At 46.5% G+C, this 20556-nt stretch overlaps 1 protein-coding gene across 1 annotated transcript in view; it reads right to left on the reverse strand.

Annotated features, from left to right (window-relative positions):
• LOC131490371 (laminin subunit alpha-1-like) overlaps positions 1-20556 on the reverse strand; it is a 137888-nt gene that overhangs the window by 59743 nt on the left and 57589 nt on the right. Inside the window, 10 exon segments of the mRNA XM_058692674.1 lie at positions 4169-4306; positions 6250-6370; positions 7011-7138; positions 7682-7867; positions 9146-9325; positions 9842-9985; positions 11624-11860; positions 12997-13133; positions 13713-13893; positions 14212-14318. Coding sequence (XP_058548657.1) covers positions 4169-4306; positions 6250-6370; positions 7011-7138; positions 7682-7867; positions 9146-9325; positions 9842-9985; positions 11624-11860; positions 12997-13133; positions 13713-13893; positions 14212-14318 — 1559 coding nt within the window.

A 20556-nucleotide genomic window follows, 5' to 3' on the forward strand; every position in this document is an offset into this window, starting at 1 on the left:
CCCTGGGCACTGGCTTCCGTGTGGGGTGTAGGGACAGAAAGACAAGATGCGGAACACTGGCAAACAGAAGCAGACTTTCTTCTTGGCAGCCAGAGAGGATATACAAAGACACCTTTTTAGACCTTTGAAACGCTATTTTTGAAATCCTTTTGGTTAAATATGCCAGTATTTTCTGTTTTAAAATTACATTCCGGGGCGCCTGGGTGGCGCAGTTGGTTAAGCATCCGACTTCAGCCAGGTCACGATCTCGCGGTCCGTGAGTTCGAGCCCCGCGTCAGGCTCTGGGCTGATGGCTCAGAGCCTGGAGCCTGTTTCGGATTCTGTGTCTCCCTCTCTCTCTGCTCCTCCCCCGTTCATGCTCTATCTCTCTCTCTGTCTCAAAAATAAATAAACGTTAAAAAAAATAAAATAAAATAAAATAAAAATAAATAAATAAAATTACATTCCTATTTCACCTGGTGAAAGGAGACTTTACTGGGATCTCCCAGCCCCTAACAGCACGATCTCTTTAGGAGTAAAATTTGCAACCTCGCTCTTAAAAAGAACACGTGTTAAGTACTTGTTTTAATGATACACAATATAAATCTGATGAACAATAAATAGATGATGAACAAGTATGGATCCGATTTTCTGGTTTTCATTGTGACACCAACTCCAGCATTTAAAAACTCCCCAAATCCACAACGGATCGTGAGCTTCCTGGTTTCCAAGATCCTAGAGAACTGAAGACAAGCTGCCCCCGAGGGTGACTGGGAAGTGAGAACCTGTTCATGTCAACCGATCTGGAGGATGAGTCACGTGCTTTGGAAGCTGCACAGACAAGGCTGGTCAGTTTTTCAAGGGTAAAAGCATTAAGGGTTATCTCCTGGAAGGGAGTCCCCAAGGAAAGGAATTCCCAGGATAGCTTGGTGTTCCTCAGTCTCCCCACCCCTTTCCAGGTCACATGTCTGACCAATCATTTTTAGGATACTATCGAAGTCCCAGTGACATGAAGAGGGGGGACACTATATGCTGAGTGACTAAATCAGATCCAAAATGGTCTGGATGCCCACCTACGTAATAATCCACAGGAAGTGCTTAAAAGAGATTTTGCCAACTAGAAGTGCACTGTTGCACTAAACCACAAAAGAGACCTCACAAGATGAAGTCTGAAGAGGAAAGATAAGGCCCCAAGTTCAAAGAGCAAGGACTCGGTGTTAAACATGTGGACGGAGTGTAAGCATCTTAAATCAGCTCAGCAGAGGCAGCAGTGACCAGACCGGCAAAACCCACGGGCTGCCTTCATGGGACACCTAAAGTCAGAGAGAGAGACGCCCCACCCATACCTGGAGAAAAGGTGCTGGGCTGTGGGCACGATACTTTAACCTCAGGATGGGGAATGGATTCAACCCTTCCATAGAAACATCAGGCATATAAACTAAGGATATTTGACCAGGAGGACTGGAGATTCAGGGCCTTTGATATGTGAAAGAGGAAGTTAATGTTTTACAAGTTATTTCTTAAAACACTGCCATCTTTCATGAACAAATTTGAACTACTGGTTTGTCTCAATGGCTCCAAAGATTAAAAGTGCACCAATGGGTAGACAAGCCAGGGCACTAAATTCCAGGAATGATCAGGGCTGCCCAAAGATGAGCTGAGCTCCCCATTGCTGGAGGTGGGTAAACATACGTTAAATAACTGCTTGGTGTGAATAGTGTAGTTCAGACCTAAGTCATCTTGGAGCATACGTATCCACTGTTGTGGACTGCAAAATTTAACGAACAAATCCAGGTGTGAGCTCTTATGGGTTCCAGGTAACATCTGGCAAACGTTTCCTCCCAGAGCGGGGAACTGTCCAAAAAGCTATCTGTCTTTATTGATACTGGTGACACTCTTCACCACAATCTTTCCTGGATTGGGTTAAGCAGGTTGTATTCTTCCTTGGGTACAAATCAACCGGTCATTTGCTCAACTTTATTCTGGTGAATTTGGGCCAGGAAAGGCAGGGTAATAATTTAATGCCCTAAGAGTGCCTAATCTTGTTAAAATAGTTAGCTGTACCAAGGAAAGATACAGCATGAAAGAACTGATCAACTTTAAAAAAAAAACTTTTTTTAATGTTTACTTATCTTTGAGAGAGAGACAGAGGGCGTGGGGGAGGGGCAGAGAGAGAGAGGGAGACACGGACTCCGAAGCAGGCTCCGGGCTCCGAGCTGTCAGCACAGAGCCCCACGTGGGGCTCGAACTCACGAACCACATGTCTATGAGACCTTTGTCCCCATGACTGGCCAAGGGACCTTCCCCGCTAATCGCATCTCGATTTAAGTTGCCTGAAATCAATCCTCCTTAAATCCTTAAATGAGATTTTCTCATTTTCTCGATTAGGACCTTACTTTTGCCTGGAGCATGAGCTGATTAAAGTGAATAAATTTTTTTTAATAGTGTTGCAGCTATTTGCATCTTCATTAAGTCCATTTTACCGGGTAGAACTGGAACAATTCTTTAATTCCACATATATAATGAAGTCAGCAAAGGTTAATAGATACCTTTTTTAATTGAGGAAAACCCTGCTGCGCCTCAGCATCGAAATTCACCTGCACACTGCGACAGTTCAGCAGCGTCCCTAGTGCGAATGACCTTTACAGGCCACATACGAAAAAATGCTTCCAAACAGAAGAAGACAGGTCTAGAGTGGCTGCAGGTCGGCTGGGAGCCCCCTGTCCTAATTTCCCTGTCCTGTTCCTTGTGATTAAGCCACACCTGGGACCTTTACGGCTTCAGGTATGTCTTTCTCGGTGGGCAGCTCATTTCCTGTCAATGAGTTATTTTACTCGAGGTAAGTTAGTCTTGGCGCAATTTATATGAGTAACCCATGTTTCTCCAAGAATTATTATTTTAAAAATGAGATTTCCAGAGCGGGGAAAGAATATCAGGTTATTCTACGCTATCAATAAGGCCTTGTCAGCTTAAGCGAAATCACAGACACAAGAGTTTGTTCTCAGCAAGGCCTCAAGACTTCCATCTGGCCCACGTGTTCCTTTTAGGTGACCAGAATTCTCCTTGGGTTTCCGGGACCGATCTTGGTCTAGGCTGTTAAAAAGAGAACCATGGGCCCAAAATGGCACCACTTAGGCCAAGACGCCAAACTGGACCTAATACCTAGCCTGACTACAGTTTCAGTCTCCCCCAGAAATGTATTTGACCAGTCAGTCGGGAATTTTCTCATCAGCACCAGTGAGGTACCCTGTCATGTAGGCCCTTCTCTATCCCCAAAAAAGGAAGAGGAGGTGACCCACCTCATCGGACTCCCTGCCCTCCCCCCAGTGGAAAGTGACCTTGCCTCTGGAGCAATCCTTTCTTTTTGATAATAACTTCCTTGCCCCACCCTCCCTCCTAAAAATGTCTATTTTGTATAACTCCTTGGAGCTCCCCTCTACTCAACAGATGGGATTGCCCCCCCCCCCCAATTCACGAATCCCTCAGTAAAGCCAGGTATATCCTCAACTTCTGAATTTTGAATTTTGTGTGTTTTAAAAACAAGGGAAAGGTATCTCAGAACCGAACGCATACGAAGACATCCAAGAAATTAAGTATTATTAATTTTTTTTTAAAGTGATCTTTGAGAGAGAGAGAGAGACAGAGCACGAGCAGGGGAGGGGCAGAGAGAGAGAGGGAGACACAGCATCCAAAACAGGCCCCAGGCTCTGAGCGGTCAGCACAGAGCCCGACGTGGGGCTGGAACCCACAAACCATGAGATCAGGACCTGGGCTGAAGTCAGATGCTTAACCGACTGAGCCACCCAGGCGCCCCGAAAATAAGTTTTTTTTTTTAAAAAATTGCGAGGAGAGAAATAAATTTGCGATGCTGGCATTAACTTATTTTAAAACCTCCAGGTGACCCTCCCGGTTCTGGGACACAAAGGTCTCGTCTACTCTCACCATAACCACCAGTACTGCAAGTACAAGTAACTAATTCCCCAGTTGGTACCCACACACGAATTCACAGAACTAAAACTTACACAAGACTTCGCACTGACAGCATCAGACCTCTTAGCCTTTTGGAAGGAAATTTATGTGTAGTTTACACTAAATATAAGCTCCCTCTAAACCAAGATCTTTATAGGACTCTGGACCAGAAATCCAAAGACTTGGTGCCTCCTCTAATCACCCACACAAACACACGTACCAGGCACTTCCCAGTTTCGGGGTCACAGGCATCGCTGTGGTTGTTGCAATTGCAGGGCACACAAGGAGCGAGCAGAGGGCGGGGTCCTCGGCCACCACCTTGCGGCAGCTCCCCTCTGTGGTAACCAGGTGCGCAGTCCTGAGCGGATGCAAAAGGAAATGGACATGATTACACAATGGGCGAAGGACTTCTAGCCAGTCTGACACCAATTCCACTTCTGAGCCGCAGCTCTGATCAGTACGTTCTGTGGCCAGTTCTTTGTGTGGGTTTGTTTTCCCCCCACGCCAAGCAACGTCTGGACACCAGCTGGGTGTCTGACAATTTAATTCTCACACTGCCTACCTGGAGATAGCATCAGATCTCACAGGTTAAGGGCTCAGTTCTGGAAGTCTGCCCCTCCCCCCCCCACTACAGATGCCAATCACAAATCCAGGCTGTCACCCGTGTTTCTGACAACCAGCTATAGATTGGAGGCTCCAACAACTCCCTCCTGGAGTTTAATTAATTTGCCAGAGTGGAGCTCAGAACTAGATCACTGGTTTATTATAAAAGAATGTAACTCAGAAATAACCAGATGCGAGAGATGCAGAGGGCATGATACGGGGAAGGGGCTTGGAGCTGCCATGCCCTCTCCTGGCTCACCAAGCGTTGACAAACTAGGAAGCTCTCTGACCTCTATCCTGTTTTTTTTTATGTTTATTTATTTTTGAAAGAGAGACTGAGCAAAAGACAGAGTATGAGCTGGGGAGAGGCAGAGAGAGATGGAGAAAGAGTCCGCAGCAGCTCCAGGCTCTGGGCTGTCAGCACAGAGCCCGACGTGAGGCTCAAATCCACGAACCATGAGATCATGACCTGAGCCAAAGTCAGACGCTTAATGGACTGAGCCACCCAACGCCCCTATCCTTCTGGGTTTTTACGGAGGAGTCTTCCTTAACATAGGCACGATTGAGAAAATCACTGGCCCCTGGAAACTGATTCAACCTCTAGTCCCTCCCCTCTCCCCTGAGGTCTGGGGGTAAGACTGTAAGTCCTCCAACCACATGGCGCGTTCTTCTGGTGACCAGCCTCCATCCTTATATGATCTAGGAGCTTTCCAAAAGTCACCTCATTAACATAACAAAAGACACATTTACAGATCTCATCACTTAGGAAATTCCAAGCATTTAAGAACTCTGTGCTAGGAATAGGGGATAAAGACCAAATACATCTTTCTTCTGATAAATGACAGTATCACAACTTGACTAAACATTTCTCCAAAGATGATACAATGGCTAATAAGCACCTGGAAAGACGCTCAACCTCACACATCGTTAGGGAACTGCAAATCAAAACCACAATGAGATACTACCTCACACCCACCAGGAGAACTACCATCAAAAAACCAGCAAATAATCAGAGTTGTCAAGGATGCGGAAAAAGTGGAACGCTTGTGCACTGTGAGCGGGAATATAAAATGCCGCAGTGCTGTGGAAAACAGTAGGGCAGCTCCTCAAAAAAGTTAAAAACAGAATTACCACATGACCGAGCAATTCTACTTTTGGGTATAAACCCCAAAGAACTGAAATCAGGGTCTTAGAGAGATACACGTGGCCATATTCACGGCAACATTATTCACAACAGGCAAAACGGTCAACGCAGTATCCATTAGGCTAGCCAGTCATAAATGAGAAATACTGCAGGATTCCATTTAAATGAAGGACCTAGCGTGGTCAAATTCGGAGACAGAAAGGTGATTGCCGGGCTGTGGGCAGGGAGACTGGGGAGTTCCCGTGTAATGGGTACAGAGTTTTAGGTTTGCAAGTTGAAGAATCCTGGAGGTTGGTTGTACAGCGTGAATGCCCTTAACACTACTGAACAATACCCTTAAAAATGTTTAAGACAGTAAAATTTGTGTATGCGTATTTAACCATAATTTTTTTAAAGAGAAAAAGTATACAATCCATACAAATTCTGATCACTTGGGAGTTGCTGTAACAAGCAGATCTCTGCTCAGAACCAGGTAGTGGGTTTTAAGCACCGTCTCCCTAACTGACAGAAGGACCCAGCCGTGTGCCCGACGACAGAAGGACCCAGCCGTGTACCTGACAGGAGAACCCAGCCGTGCCAGGAGGACAGAGACACTTCTCTAAACGGGATGCCGCCTTCTGTCCCGGCCGCAACTTGTCCGCCTTTTTGCCAACCTCCATGGAAATATTTGAGATTCTGTGAAACCACGAAGTGTGAGAGGGGACATTAATATTTAAAAAGACGCTTTCTAGAGACCTAGCACATTACCTAATGAATTTGCTCATGTATTAAATCAGAGCTTTCCTGCCGGTTTGGGAGTAGCTCCTACACGATTATAAAGGGAATGTGTAAAAGCCCATCATTACTGTCATTACACGGTGAAGGTCCCCAGCCAACATTTTAGACCTTACAAACAAGGTTCCAGAAAGCACACCCAGAACTGGAAGGAGTAGTTTGGCCATAACTGAGCAGCTTTCTTTACGGGATAAGCACTAACTGAGCAGGTGACAGCATTCTTGATGTTATTACAGAGAAACGTCATCTCAGTTCAAGGGCAGAACAGAAGATGACAGAACTGTTTTGTTTTCTCTATATTTCATCCTCAGCTAAGATTTCACCATTAGGTACTCACATTTTATATCCACATTAATTGGAGGATGGATAATCTAGGTCATTTCCCACACATTTCAGAATATTAATATTTAACAAAGTTTTGGTGAGGCACACAAATATATCTAGACTAATAAATATAGGAAGTAATAAGGGTGACTCAAATCTCTTCAGTTTGGTTTCAAATTAAAACTCCCTGGTTTTCATTCTAGAAGATTCCAAGTACCTGCTTTGCTGTAATCCCTGACCATAAGATGCTTTGATGAGGATGTACTCAATGTTGCTAAGAACAGACATAAAATCGGAGCGTGTGACAGGTTTTTCAGAAACGGAATTGAAATATCTCCAAAAATTCTGTGGGGGAGAAACACAATTCAATTACATTCAGGTTACAAATCCTCAGGGGCTTGTGAACTTAGTAACCCTCTGGTCAATTTCTCCAGAAGTGAGCCCCGTCCCGCGCAGGAGAGCGAACACAACGGAGGCGGCTCTGCGGTCACCTCCCAGGCGGCAGTGACGCCAGCCTCGTTTGTCAACAGACAGGGGTCACCTACGGCAGGTCAACAGTGAACCGTCCACAGACCTCCACCAGGCAAGTGGACACGCACCTGCCAGGTCCAAGCAAGTCCAGAGACTTCGCGCCATTACATCCACTCAGATGGAGACATGGGTATCGCAATGGAGGACTTAGGGTGCAATCTGCACCAAGGTAACACAAACCTAGTATACAGTTCTTGAGAACATGAAACTTGGGACTGTTTTCACAAATCTTACCAAACCCACTGGGATTTTAATCTCCAGGTCTTCTTGCTCTCGTATTGGCAGCTTGTCATTCCACTGCCCCCAGAGCTAAATTGACACCCTTAAGGGACATATGCGAAAAGGGGACACCGTCACCTCTTTCATTCCCACTTCTTGGTCTTGTCGCACGCCATTCTCCGGTGCCGGCACATCCACGTAGATGACTTGCTTTCTGGTCCGGCCTCCTTTGATGAGCACCTGGGGTTCAAGGTTGAAGGTGCCCATGCCATTGGAAGAATAGAAGGCCACGCTGTACCTCAGTCTGCCACCGTAGGCCAGGAGCTGTGGGACAGGAAATGGCTTACCCCTCTTATGTGCGCTGGTTTAAAGCTTTCACCACAAGCCTGCTGCCACTTGAAAGAAATCGCGCATCACATGGGTGGAATAGGTTGTCTGGAATTTCCTTCCTTTTAATTCTTCTTAATTATGGATTATTACTTTGACTCAGGCTATAGTCTTTTTGTTGTTGTTGTTTTGTTTCTTAAGTTTACTTATTTTGAGAGAGAGCAAGCACAAGCAGGGGAGGAACAGAGAGAGAGGGAGAGAGGGAGAATCTCCCAAGCAGGCCCCGCACTGTCGATGCGGAGCCCGAGTCGGGACTCGAACCCACAAACTGTGACATCACGACCTGAACCAAAACCAATAGTAGGACGCTTAACCGACTGGGTCACCCAGGTGCCCTAGTTTTTTTGGTTTTGTTTTTTGTTTTTTTAAAGTTAGAGATGTTTTATAGGTTCCTTGTTTTGTTTGTTTTAACTGAGGCATGTTTGGAATGTAAAAAGCTGTACACAATTAAGTTGTACAACTCCACGAGTCTGGGGATGAGTATACACCTGTGAAGCCACCACCGTCATCAAGGCCACCACAGACAGGTCCATCACCTTCCAGAATTTCCTCTTGCTGGCACCCATGGAGGGCAGCACCAAAGTAACAAATCTGTGTGGTAATGATCCTGATTATTTTCAAACTCCTTTGAATTAAAAATAACCTACAGCTATAGGAACACTGGATACATATTTGCCAATTTTAAAGATCTGGATGAATTCACTCACACACTCAAATTGATTTAAACAAAAATGCAAGTGAGGCCTTCAATACTCTGTTATAGTAGGTTTTTACACCCCATCCCCCTCCCCAACCAACGACTGGCGATTTCTTAAGAAGAAACACAGCATCTAGGTTTGCACTGAGCTTACATTAAGAACAATGAAAAATATTTGTGAAATCAGAGACAGAGAGAGAGAGAGAGAGAGAGAGGGAAACACAGAATCCAAAGCAGGCTCCAGGCTCTGAGCTGTCAGCGCAGAGCCCGACGTGGGGCTCGAACCCACGAACCGCGAGATCATGACCTGAGCTGAAGTCAGATGCTTAACCGACTGAGCCGTCGAGGCACCCCATGGGGGGATTTTGCTAAGTGTTAAACTTCTCCAGCCCCACTTAGAAGAGTGAACTAATAACCCCCTCGGTTACTAGTAGGCTAACACAGTCCATTGTGATTTCGGATGAGACCCGAGTCTCCCAGGAAATGAGAACCAGTCCTAGGCTGGGCGTGGGCCTCACCTGGTCTCCCTGGAACCGCTCTGGCAGTCTCCAGTAAAACGGCTCCGTGTGAATATGCTGCCTGACAGTCACGGCGTCCAGGAGGACATCAGGAGCCTGGTAATACACCCCCTGGGTCGTGCCCCTGAGGTTGCTCTGAGAAACCACACGCAGGAGCGGCTGACCCGAGCCCAGCGTTATCTAGTCATGGAAGGAAAGAAAAAGACACCTTAGGACACGAATTCACACCTCCCCTTTGATTTGTCAGATTCTACTATCGTTTCACAGATGAGATAGCTTCATTATTAAAACAGGAGTAACACAGATGTTTCCTTCAAACTCAAACCTCTGGGTTAAGGTGAAAACTGCACGTGTTTTACACTATTGCGTTTTGGGCCAAGCTACTGCTACGCTGGGGCAGGATTCAATCCTATGAAGGAGGCTGTGGTGCGTTGCAGTCTTATCTTCTCGCCAAGTAAAGCTTTTGACAGATTAGCTAAGGAGCGACACGGGGTGCCTTCCCGTCCCCGCTTCATTTCTTTCCTCGGACGGCAGAAAACAGAGCTCCGATTCACAGCGAACCCAGGTCAGCTTCCTGGAATTTCTGATGCCATCAGAGCAAAGTTTAAAGTGCTTGACTGTCTCCCCCACCATCACCCAACTTCCACGGTGGGGAGGGTGCTGAAAACAGCACGCTTTACCGCGCGCACCACTCACCGGGGTCCTCACATAACCCTCGAGCTCTGAGCAGACTTGTGACAGCCCGAAGCAGAAGCAGGGGGTGCACCCCAGAGGGTCGTCGGCGCGGAGAGCATAGGTGCCGGCTCGACACTCGCTGCACTGCAGGCCAAACACATTTTCCTAAAGGAGAAAAAGCAACAGACTCGTCTGTTGTTACCTAAAAAGAAGAGGTGTGATTTCGGAACAGAAATGAGAGCAGACAGCAAACTAATTCGGGAGCAGCACACGTCTCGGAAATAGCCGTTTCCTTGGGCAAAGCAAGCTCCCTGACCTCAAGGAACGCCCGCTCTCTGACGCCATCAGTGATTCTCAAACGCAGCTAACCATCAGCATCACCTTGGAGGCCTTGGCAATATATAGACTGCCTGATGAGCCTTTCCTGGAGCAGCCAGGGAGGCCTCCCCGAGGCCCCAGGTGACTCTGATGGCCTGTCAGGTGGAGAACACAGACCAGGTGATCACTGAGGCAGGCCCTTCCCGTCCTGTTCGGGTGAAAGTTGCCATCACCTGTGTGGTAAGCCAAAGGCACATTCACTGGTGTTTCCATCGCTCCCGGGCCGTAGTATCTGCATGGGCTCTCCCTTCCTCACCCCTAGTCACTAGTCAGCCCACTACCCTCTCTCTCACCAGCCCCTGAAAAGGATCAGAGGAGGTAGCCAGTCACCTCCTAATCACAAGCACAATGGGGAACCCAGTGGAAACACACAGAGTTAAACATGATGTTGAAATCTTACCTGCTGGGAAAACAACAAGCACAAATTGCCTTCAGTCTGGCCAGCGCATACCAAAGAATAATTATCAGCTATAAAATCACATCTTCTTGAAGCCCTGGGTTACCTGTTTTGCCTGAATATTCAAGACGCACTGGCTACTCAGCCAACCGGAACACGAAAGAAGACTCCGTGTCTTTCAGTTCAGTTCCATCATCTGACACTTGCAATAACCAGTAAAAATTCCACTTTAGAGAAGTGTTCTAGAAGGGCCTACACCGAATTGTAACTCAAACCTAGAAGGCAGTGAGAACCATGCCAAGTGTCTAAAACCTAGCTGCTGATGTAAATAGAGTAAAACCTTGGATTGCGACTAACCTGTTCTGTGAATGTTCTGTAAGACGAGCAAACATTTCTAACAAACTTTAGCTTGATAAATCAGTGTCTCGCAATAGGAGTAGAACCTACTCCTAGTAGTGATGCCGAATGTCTCTCTCTCTCTCTCTCTCTCTCTCTCTCTCTCTCTGTCTCTCACTGCTGGATTGTGAGTGATCATCCATGCAGTGTCACATTTCTGCGAAATCCTCCAAAGGAGGCAAAAGCAAGTGTCTCTGGATAGGTTCCTTGTGAAAGTTGCCCAAAAAGAAAAAAATCCCATTGAGCCAATAGACAGCAGTGATCCCACTGCTGATAAAGTCGTCCTACACAATAACCCTCCTTTCTCTTGTCTCCCTCACACCAGCCACAAGGGTTTTCAAAGGCAAGCGCAGGTTAGTTTGTTTACTTTTCTTGATATTTTTTATTTTCTTTATTATTTTGTATTGTACTACAGTATTGTGATCATTTTTATATGAATATTTTTGGGTTGTGGAACGGATCACCTGAGTTTCCATTATTTCCTATGGGAAATTCGCTTTGATGTACAAGTGCTTTGGATTACAAGCATGTTTCTGGAAGAAATTATGCTCACAAACCAAGGTTCTACTGTAGTCAAAAGTCCTAATGATGCGCGTGAGAGGGGAAGACCGTGGAACGCCGAGGGCCGTTACCTTGCAAGAGCAGATACCAGTTTCCTCTGCACAGCTGCAAAGACTCTGTTCCTCATCACAGGTGTCTGCCGAGGTCCCTCTTGGGTCACAGTCACAGGGCACGCAGTCTGGAAAGTCTCTGTACCCCAGGGAGCACTGGTGGCAGCTCGGTCCACCGAATGCTGGCTTACAGCGGCAACGGCCAGTGAGCACATCGCACCGATGACTGGCTGACCCGACAGCACTGCAATTGCAGGCCTGGAAAAACAAACTAACTAAACAAAAAGGTACCTTTTACATTTTCATAATGTACCCATGTGGGGATTACAGAAGAACACTGAGTGTGGGGAAGTGGTCTGGATGAGTGGGCCTCTCCCAATATGGCTCCATGGATTCACTTTGCCAAGAGCCAACGGGAGGCGGTGACTGCCATCCTGGACGGCTGTGCCCCGTTCAGCACATGTGCACTGGGCCCAACCTGTGACCTGAAAGTCAACATCATCTTACAGGTCAAAGTCAAGTCTGTTTTCAAAACACAACCTCTATCTAAGCTTCACTGAGGAAAGCTACATAGAAAACAGAACCAAGGAAGACTGGATACAACCCTCCAACAAAGTGACTTATGTCCTTCTCCTGGAAGATACTGTACGTGCAGAATACATTTAAAGGGCACTAAAATAAAGTTTTCCAGCCATCAATTCCACAGCCGGTTCTCGAAGAAAATTTAGAATGATGTACTTTAAAGGTGCTGCTTCAGGTGATGCCTGAACCTGTACTGAGTTTTATTTTTTTTTTAATTTTTTTTTAACGTTTATTTATTTTTGAGACAGAGAGAGACAGAGCATGAATGGGGGAGGGTCAGAGAGAGAGAGGGAGACACAGAATCTGAAACAGGCTCCAGGCTCTGAGCGGTCAGCACAGAGCCCGACGCAGGGCTCGAACTCACGGACCGCGAGATCATGACCTGAGCCGAAGTCGGACGCCCAACTGACTGAACCACCCAGGCGCCCCACCTGTACTGAGTTTTATTTTTTTTTTTTTTTTAATTTTTTTTTCAACGTTTTTTATTTATTTTTGGGACAGAGAGAGACAGAGCATGAACGGGGCAGGGGCAGAGAGAGAGGGAGACACAGAATCGGAAACAGGCTCCAGGCTCCGAGCCATCAGCCCAGAGCCTGACGCGGGGCTCGAACTCACGGACCGCGAGATCGTGACCTGGATGAAGTCGGACGCTTAACCGACTGCGCCACCCAGGCGCCCCTGTACTGAGTTTTAAATGCAAACCACAGAGCTGTTCACCGGGTTGAGGTCAAGCGAATGGATGACAGAGAAGGAATGTAATTTGCTCCAGCAAAGCGCTTCTCAGTTAAGAAAATGCCAATGGCAGCGCACACCTGGCATCCGAGCTCTGGGTCGCGGCCCCAGTATCCGTCCTCACATTCGTCACAGGATGCGCCCCGAGTATGAGGAGGGCAGATGCACTGCCCCGATTCCGGGTGACAAGTGTGCTGCGTGTGGGCACAGTCACAGGCTGCAACGAAGACAGACAGTGTTGTAACACATCAGGACCACCACACGACAGAAGGCGTCCGAGTTGATGCCACAAGTCATCTCCCTTTTATTAATTATCCAAACCATTCTAGACCATTCTTCTAGTTCCTAACGGAGACCTCGTGGTTCCCAAGACCCGTCCGTGTCTCCCGGGAGGTGGCTGTTCCTCCTTGTCAGGAGCTGCTGTTGGAAACAGGGTAACCAGGACAGAGAAACAGAAGTAGGCGGGAAGATACGGCCAATACCCACAGGGCATTTATTGTGTTCCAAATGCCTATGCTCAACATTTAAAATAACTCCTGGGTGGAGATTACAATCAGCTTCTCTATTTTACAGATGAAGAAACGAAAGCTAATCGAAGTTCACATCATTAGTAAAGCCTGACCAGAGATTCCGGGCAGATGAAAACAGGGGCCAGGAAACAGAAAAAAGGTATGAAATCCTACACACTCAAAAGAGAAAAAGTGAAGGAACTTAACACAATTAGAAGTCAAAGGAGAGCGCCAAGAAAAGTCGGGAAATTACTATAAAGTCTCAGATAATGAATTCCAGAGCTTACGTGTACAGCCGCCGTCCTGGAACGCATAGAAGCCACGCGCACACCTGTCGCACTTTTCCCCAGCCACACCTGGCACACAGTGACATCGGCCTTCCTCCGTGCAGTCATCCGACAGGGAGCCTGGCGTGCTGCAGTTACAGGGCAAGCACCCAAGCCCTGTGTCCAGCCCATAATAGCCATGCTGTTTCACAGGAGGGACAGAATTGGGGAAGCCACAGATACATTTTAGTTAGCCACTAATACTCACGAGAATGTTTCCCAAGTCAAACACAGGATGTTTCACAGAATCATAAAGTGCTCGCGACGCCATTTCACCCCCTTACAGACTGAACACTTGGTCCGCAGGCAAGGACCCACAGCATTCACCAGCCGTGTTTTGGGCATGAGCTCTTTCCGGCAGTCATGAAGTCCATTTCACTGGGAACCAACGTTCAGGTATCGATTACAGACCTCGCTGACACATACTTTAATTGTACGCAATGACCAGCAGGCCTCTTACCGAGCACCGGTCACACTGCTGTCCAGTCACATGCGGTTTGCAGTCACAGACTCCAGTCTCCAGATGGCAGACACCAGAAAGGGAGCCTCTTCCATGGCATTCACAGGCTAACACACACAAGAGACACATTTGTGCCCATTTCTGGGTATAGCTGTAATAAGACCCCTTAATCCCCAAAGGCAAAATTTTAAACATTCATGTTTCAAATCCTAAAACTAAAATAAATCACTTCCAAATGACTTTTAAAATTTAGTATTTTTCTGAAAAGTAGGCCAAATGGGGTTGGTGGAAGGAACCATCACACAGAAAAACCACTGAAGCTATGACGATAGCAAGTAGCAAACGATCTTAACCAATTTCATGAATTCCTTGAATCTGTAAAAAGGAGCCACCGATGTTTATTAACAAATCTTCATAAGAAACATACGACGGAGATTTCAAAATGAACTGAGTCGCCTGCTCTCATTCCAATCATGTAGATATTTAATATTTTAAAGCTCCGTTATAACAATCGAAATAGCTAATATTACATTTCATAGTTTAATGTGACATATTTCCCTGTTCTAAGTCACAAGTTATTTGTAGCTCTGAAGCTCTTAGCTTCAGGCCAAACACTTCAATTTTATCTATAGGTATAGCTATTGATGTTTTATCTATGGTTATAATATTGATGTTTCAAGCTAGCAAGTCCCTCACCTTTTCAGAGTGATGCAATTTAATGGCTCCAAGAAATGTTTAATTGGTATTTATAAACTGGCCGTCAATATGCATGTCTTTGAAAATATTTAATATGTTCACTGACAAAATACCCCAGAAATGCACACGGCTTATGAACGCTTGCACTCAGGGAATGCGCACTGTCATATGGTGTAATGAGGTAAGAAGAGAAAAACTTCGCAGGTTATCTCACTTGTGCCACTGCGTGTGGCACAGCAGTGGCAGACAACAGGACACTGCAAGGCTGAGGCTCAGAGGAAAGGCAGCGTAACTGACTGCGGCCAAGGCACTGAGGTGGTGGTTCCCCAGCGGAAGTGGATCCATGATGCCCCCTGCAGGAGGCTGGGGAAGTGCTAGGGGCCCCACTCGCTGCTGCCCATTCCCTTGGCTCAGCTGTGAACACTCGACTCACTCTTTGTATTACATGTGCCTTCTGGGGCCTTGGACCCCGGAGACACCGCCCTTCCCAGGGCTAGTCAATGTCCAGAAAGAATAAATAGCTTGCCAGCCAGAACGCCTTTCGCGTGCAAACGAACCAATCCGGAGCCCACACCCACAAAGGCCTTCTTATTGGGCCTTCCCTTCATTTGGGCTTCACCTCCACCGTCCCCAGGACCTTTCACCCCAGGGCCATGCCTCAGACAACTAGGGATGGCTCCCATGCCCCAGAGCCTGCTGAAATTGTTTAAAGTAGCCAATCCTAAGCCCGTTTACTCTGCCTTGCCCTTTCCTTCCTGAGGAAACCACAACAAAGGCTCTAAAAACCACATTTCCCCTCCTGACCTACATGGGTGCTTCCTGAGTGCCCTCCCCACAATGCCTTGGTGTGTCCCCTCCTCCTGGCATCTGCTGGCCTTGCCATACCTAAATAACAATACACCGTGTGTGTGCGTGTGTGTGTATATATATATATATATATATACATATATATATATATACATGTATATATATATATATATATATATATATATATATATATATACACAGCTTATTTATTTTGAAAGAGAGAGAGCACAAGTGGAGTAGGGGCAGAGAGAGAGAGGGAGAGAGAATTCCAAGTAGGCTCCACACCCTGTCACTGCAGAGCCCAACATAGGGCTCGAACTCACAAACTGTGGGATCATGACCTGAGCCAAGATCAAGAGTCAGATGCTTAACCAACTGAGCCACCCAGGCGCCCCATAAAACCTGTATTTTAAAACACTCCTCCGCATCTATTTTCAATTGTCGCCCATAGAAAACATCACACACCCATTTACTCACACGCACACACCCATGTGCGTGCGCACACACACCACACACACGTAAGTCCATCTGAGGTTCCGTCTCCTGATCCCACTAATTGTCCCCCTGTCTCCCTCCAACTCAATTTTCGCCTGCCTCTTGCCTCCTGGCTGCTAAAACTGCTTCCTCCTAACATCTCCCAGGACCTCCCGGGGCAAATTCAATGAGCACACTATGGGTCTTCATCTGGCTGTATCTTCCCGTGACAGAGACTCATCGCCCACTCCCGCTCACCAAGGTTAGGGACACCCTTCGGTTTCCTTCTCGTATCTTGTGTCTCTCCCTCTGGTGCCTGCCCCTCTGTGTCTCAGGGAAAGCCTCCCTTTCCTCTAGGGAAAGGTCAAAGTTCACCGTATGACCACCACCAAATATTGACGATAATAAATTGTATTTCCTGTCCTGTCAGTTTGCGCCCGTATCACATTACAGTAGCTCTCATTCGACCTGCGTAACAAACTGAGGAGAGACGCGTTATAATTGTCTCTGTTGTCCAGTGTGGAATCTGAAACTTAGAGACATTGTGTAAGTTGCCACAGGTCACACAGCTGTTAGTAGTTGTCCTGCTATGGCAACAATTCTAATAGGAATTATTACCAAAAAGTCTTTTTACTGTAAATAATACTAATTTAAAATAGTTGCCATTAGGGGGCGCCTGGGTGGTTCAGTCGGTTACGCTTCCGACTCTTTTTTTTTTTTTTTTCAACGTTTTTTTTTTTTTTTTTTTATTTTTGGGACAGAGAGAGACAGAGCATGAACGGGGGAGGGGCAGAGAGAGAGGGAGACACAGAATCGGAAACAGGCTCCAGGCTCCGAGCCATCAGCCCAGAGCCTGACGCGGGGCTCGAACTCACGGACCGCGAGATCGTGACCTGGCTGAAGTCGGACGCTTAACCGACTGCGCCACCCAGGCGCCCCTACGCTTCCGACTCTTGACTTCAGCTCAGGTCATGTTCTCACAGTTTGTGGGTTCGAGCCCCACATCGGGCTCTGTGCTGATGGTGCGGAGCCTGCTTGGGATTCTCTCTCTCTCCCTCTCCCTCCCCTTCTGCCCTCCCCTGCTCATGTGTGCACGCTCTCTCTCTCTCTCTCAAAATAAATACACTTTAAAGAAAATAAAATACAAAAAAATAAAATAAAATATGTGCCAATAACCGACTGCTAGGTGCTTTACATATAATTCTCATAAGAACCTCATGATATCAAAATTGTGCCCGCCTAACATATTTCATATAAGGTGCCTTGAACAGTAGAGCTTGGTGGGGTTCCAGTGCCCCCGGGCTGTCCTGCAAAACCATTCCAGAAGCACCAATTCTGCTACCACACCAAAGCTGATGCGTCTCGGAGCTCCATTTCCTCCCTGATTCCTGCACACCTGAATATCCAAATGCCTTCCCAACAACCCCCTAGGAATTCCCATGTCAGTAATACTGAATACTGGGATTCTCGTTGGGGTTAACCTAATAAAACAGTAGTATATTAGCAGGTGGGGCCTCTGGGAAGTCCATGAGAGGGATTCTATCATAGCCTGGAAAGATTTCTTTTTTATTATTATTCTTTCTTATTATTTTAGAGAGAGAGAGAGTGAATATGCGAGCAGGGGAGAGGGGTGGGGGAGGGAGAGACAGAGAGAGAGAGAGAAGCAGTTTCCATGCCCAGTGTGGAGCCCAGTGTGGGGCTTGATCTCACAACCCTGGGATCATGACCTGAGCCAAGATCAAGAGTCAGATGCTCAACCAACTGAACCACCCAGGCGCCCCTGGCCTGGAAGGATTTCTAGTGAAATATCCAGAAATAGTAAGAATTCATCTCCTCAAAGCTGGGGAACAGGAAAGAGGAAATGAAGCAAGAATAAAACTTACAAATGCTTGGAAACTAGAAAGAACCGGGACAGTGTCCCTCTATAACCAGTCCAGCCACCTGGGCCACCATCCTGCCTGTCCTAACCCTTCCCTGCCTCCCAACCTCCAGTGGCCACGGAGCTTCTTCACTTTTACCCCATGCCAAAAGCTCTGCTGGAAACCCTCATTAATTCTGCCAGCAAGTTTCTTTTCTGGCCTTGTCTGTCTTCTTGTCAACTCCATCCTCCACAGCGGTTCCAGAGTGACTGTTCAACACAGATCTGTTCAGGTGAGCTGGAGTCCGGGACAGACGGTGCTGTGCTGTCCACACTAGATGCAGTCTGCTTTCCGCCCGTAAGCCGAGGCTCCTGCCCTGGCCCAACCTGCCTTTCACTTTCTTTTTTTTTTTTTTTTTTTTTTTTTTAAATTTTTTTTTTTTCAACGTTTTTTATTTATTTTTGGGACAGAGAGAGACAGAGCATGAACGGGGGAGGGGCAGAGAGAGAGGGAGACACAGAATCAGAAACAGGCTCCAGGCTCCGAGCCATCAGCCCAGAGCCTGACGCGGGGCTCGAACTCACGGACCGCGAGATCATGACCTGGCTGAAGTCGGACGCTTAACCGACTGCGCCACCCAGGCGCCCCTGCCTTTCACTTTCTAGCACACTCTTTCCGGACTCTGCTCCTCCGGCCTGGACGACACTTTCCCACCACTTGCCAGCCCACCTGGTCATCTCCTACCCATCCTCCTAGACTCACATCAAGTGGCATTTCCTCCAGACGCAGCCGTGGATGGCCCTGGGCCCTTACGGACCTTTGTGCGCACCCCAGGGATGGTCATTTATCACCCTAGAGACTTGTCTGTCATATCTGCCTGGTGCTACGTGCACATGTCTCCTGAGCCCTGGGATGTGGCCGATGCAACTGACCAGCGAGATCTCTAATTTCCCTTAAATTAAGACCTGGGCCAACAGCTCGGACCCAGACCCAGATCCTATATGTTCTGACCCCCCTCCCCACTTCTGTTCATCACCAAGACCTATTATCTATGCAAAATACTGAAGCAGTTTTGTCAATGCAGATGCAAATATAAAGGAAAATGATTCTTTTTTTTTGGTCACAATGAAAAACTTTGAAATATGTTTGAACAACTCGGGTATGTAAATTCCCTTTTGCAGCTATGAATTTTATGTTATCTAAATTACAGATCAAGTGTTTCTTAGGAAAAGTTAGCATCCTAATTGAAATAGGCTATAAAATATGCACTGAATTTTGAAGGCTCAGTCTTAAAAAGGAAAGAAAATATCTCATTAATACCTTAAAAATTTGATTACATGACAAAGTGATATTACTTTTACGCATTGGGTAAAATAAGATGTATTATTAAAATACATTTCATCTATTTATTTATGTGGTGACAAGAAAAGAACTTCTAAATGTTTATTTATTGGTTTTTGAGAGAGAGAGAGCACACACAAGTGGGGGAAGGGCAGAAACAGAGACACAGAATGTGAAGCAGGCTCCAGGCTCTGAGCTGTCGGCACAGAGCTTGACGCGGGGCTCGAACCCATGAACCATGATACCATGACCTGAGCTGAAGTCGGATGCTCAACCAACTCAATGCTCAAGCCACCCAGGCACCCCGGTGACTAGACACTTTAAAATTACTTGTGTGGTTTACATTTCTACTGGATGGCACTAATTATAGAAAAATAATAAAAAGTATCATTTTTATTATTAGCATTTATAACAGCTACCATTTATTCCATGTCCAGAACTTTGTTATCTCACTGACGTCTCACATATATGTGTATATACACATATATATGCCTATGTCTATTTTATGTGTAAGGAAATAGTGGTTCAGAGAGGTTAGTAAATTTGTCTAATGTCACCCAGCTGGTTGTGACCAACCCTGAGCTCTAACCTGCATTAGACTCCAAAGCCTGAGACCCACATCTGTGCTTCACCTCCACACCATTACATGTAGCTCCTTAATAGACCTGGGTCAGGGTGCCTGGGTGGCTCAGTTGGCTAAGCGTCCGACTTCAGCTCAGGTCATGATCTCATGGTTCGTGAGTTCAAGTCCCGCTTCGGGCTCTGTGCTGACAGCTCGGAGCCTGGAGCCTGTTTCAGATTCTGTGTCTCCCTCTCTCTCTCTGACCCTCCCCCGTTCATGCTCTGTCTCTCTCTGTCTCAAAAATAAATAAACGTTAAAAAAAAAATAGACCCGGGTCATAATTTTTCCAACTTCTACGACAATACTTAGTATAGTGACTGCTTAATAAATGATGAATGAACAAACAATGAATCATCAAGGTTTGCAGTAAAGATGAAAAGAAATGGCATGAGTGTAGTGAAAGCATTCTGTAAACTTTGAAGCTTTTCACAAATACCAGTTATCATAATTATCCTCCTATGATAACCAATCTAGGTGGCCTTGCTGATCAAGTCGACTGGCCCAAGGCTACAAAGCCTTACCTGTCTGGGAAAATATCTTTTCTGT

This window comes from Neofelis nebulosa, chromosome 11 (genome assembly GCF_028018385.1).
Source record: "Neofelis nebulosa isolate mNeoNeb1 chromosome 11, mNeoNeb1.pri, whole genome shotgun sequence".
NCBI classification, from domain to species: domain Eukaryota; kingdom Metazoa; phylum Chordata; class Mammalia; order Carnivora; family Felidae; genus Neofelis; species Neofelis nebulosa.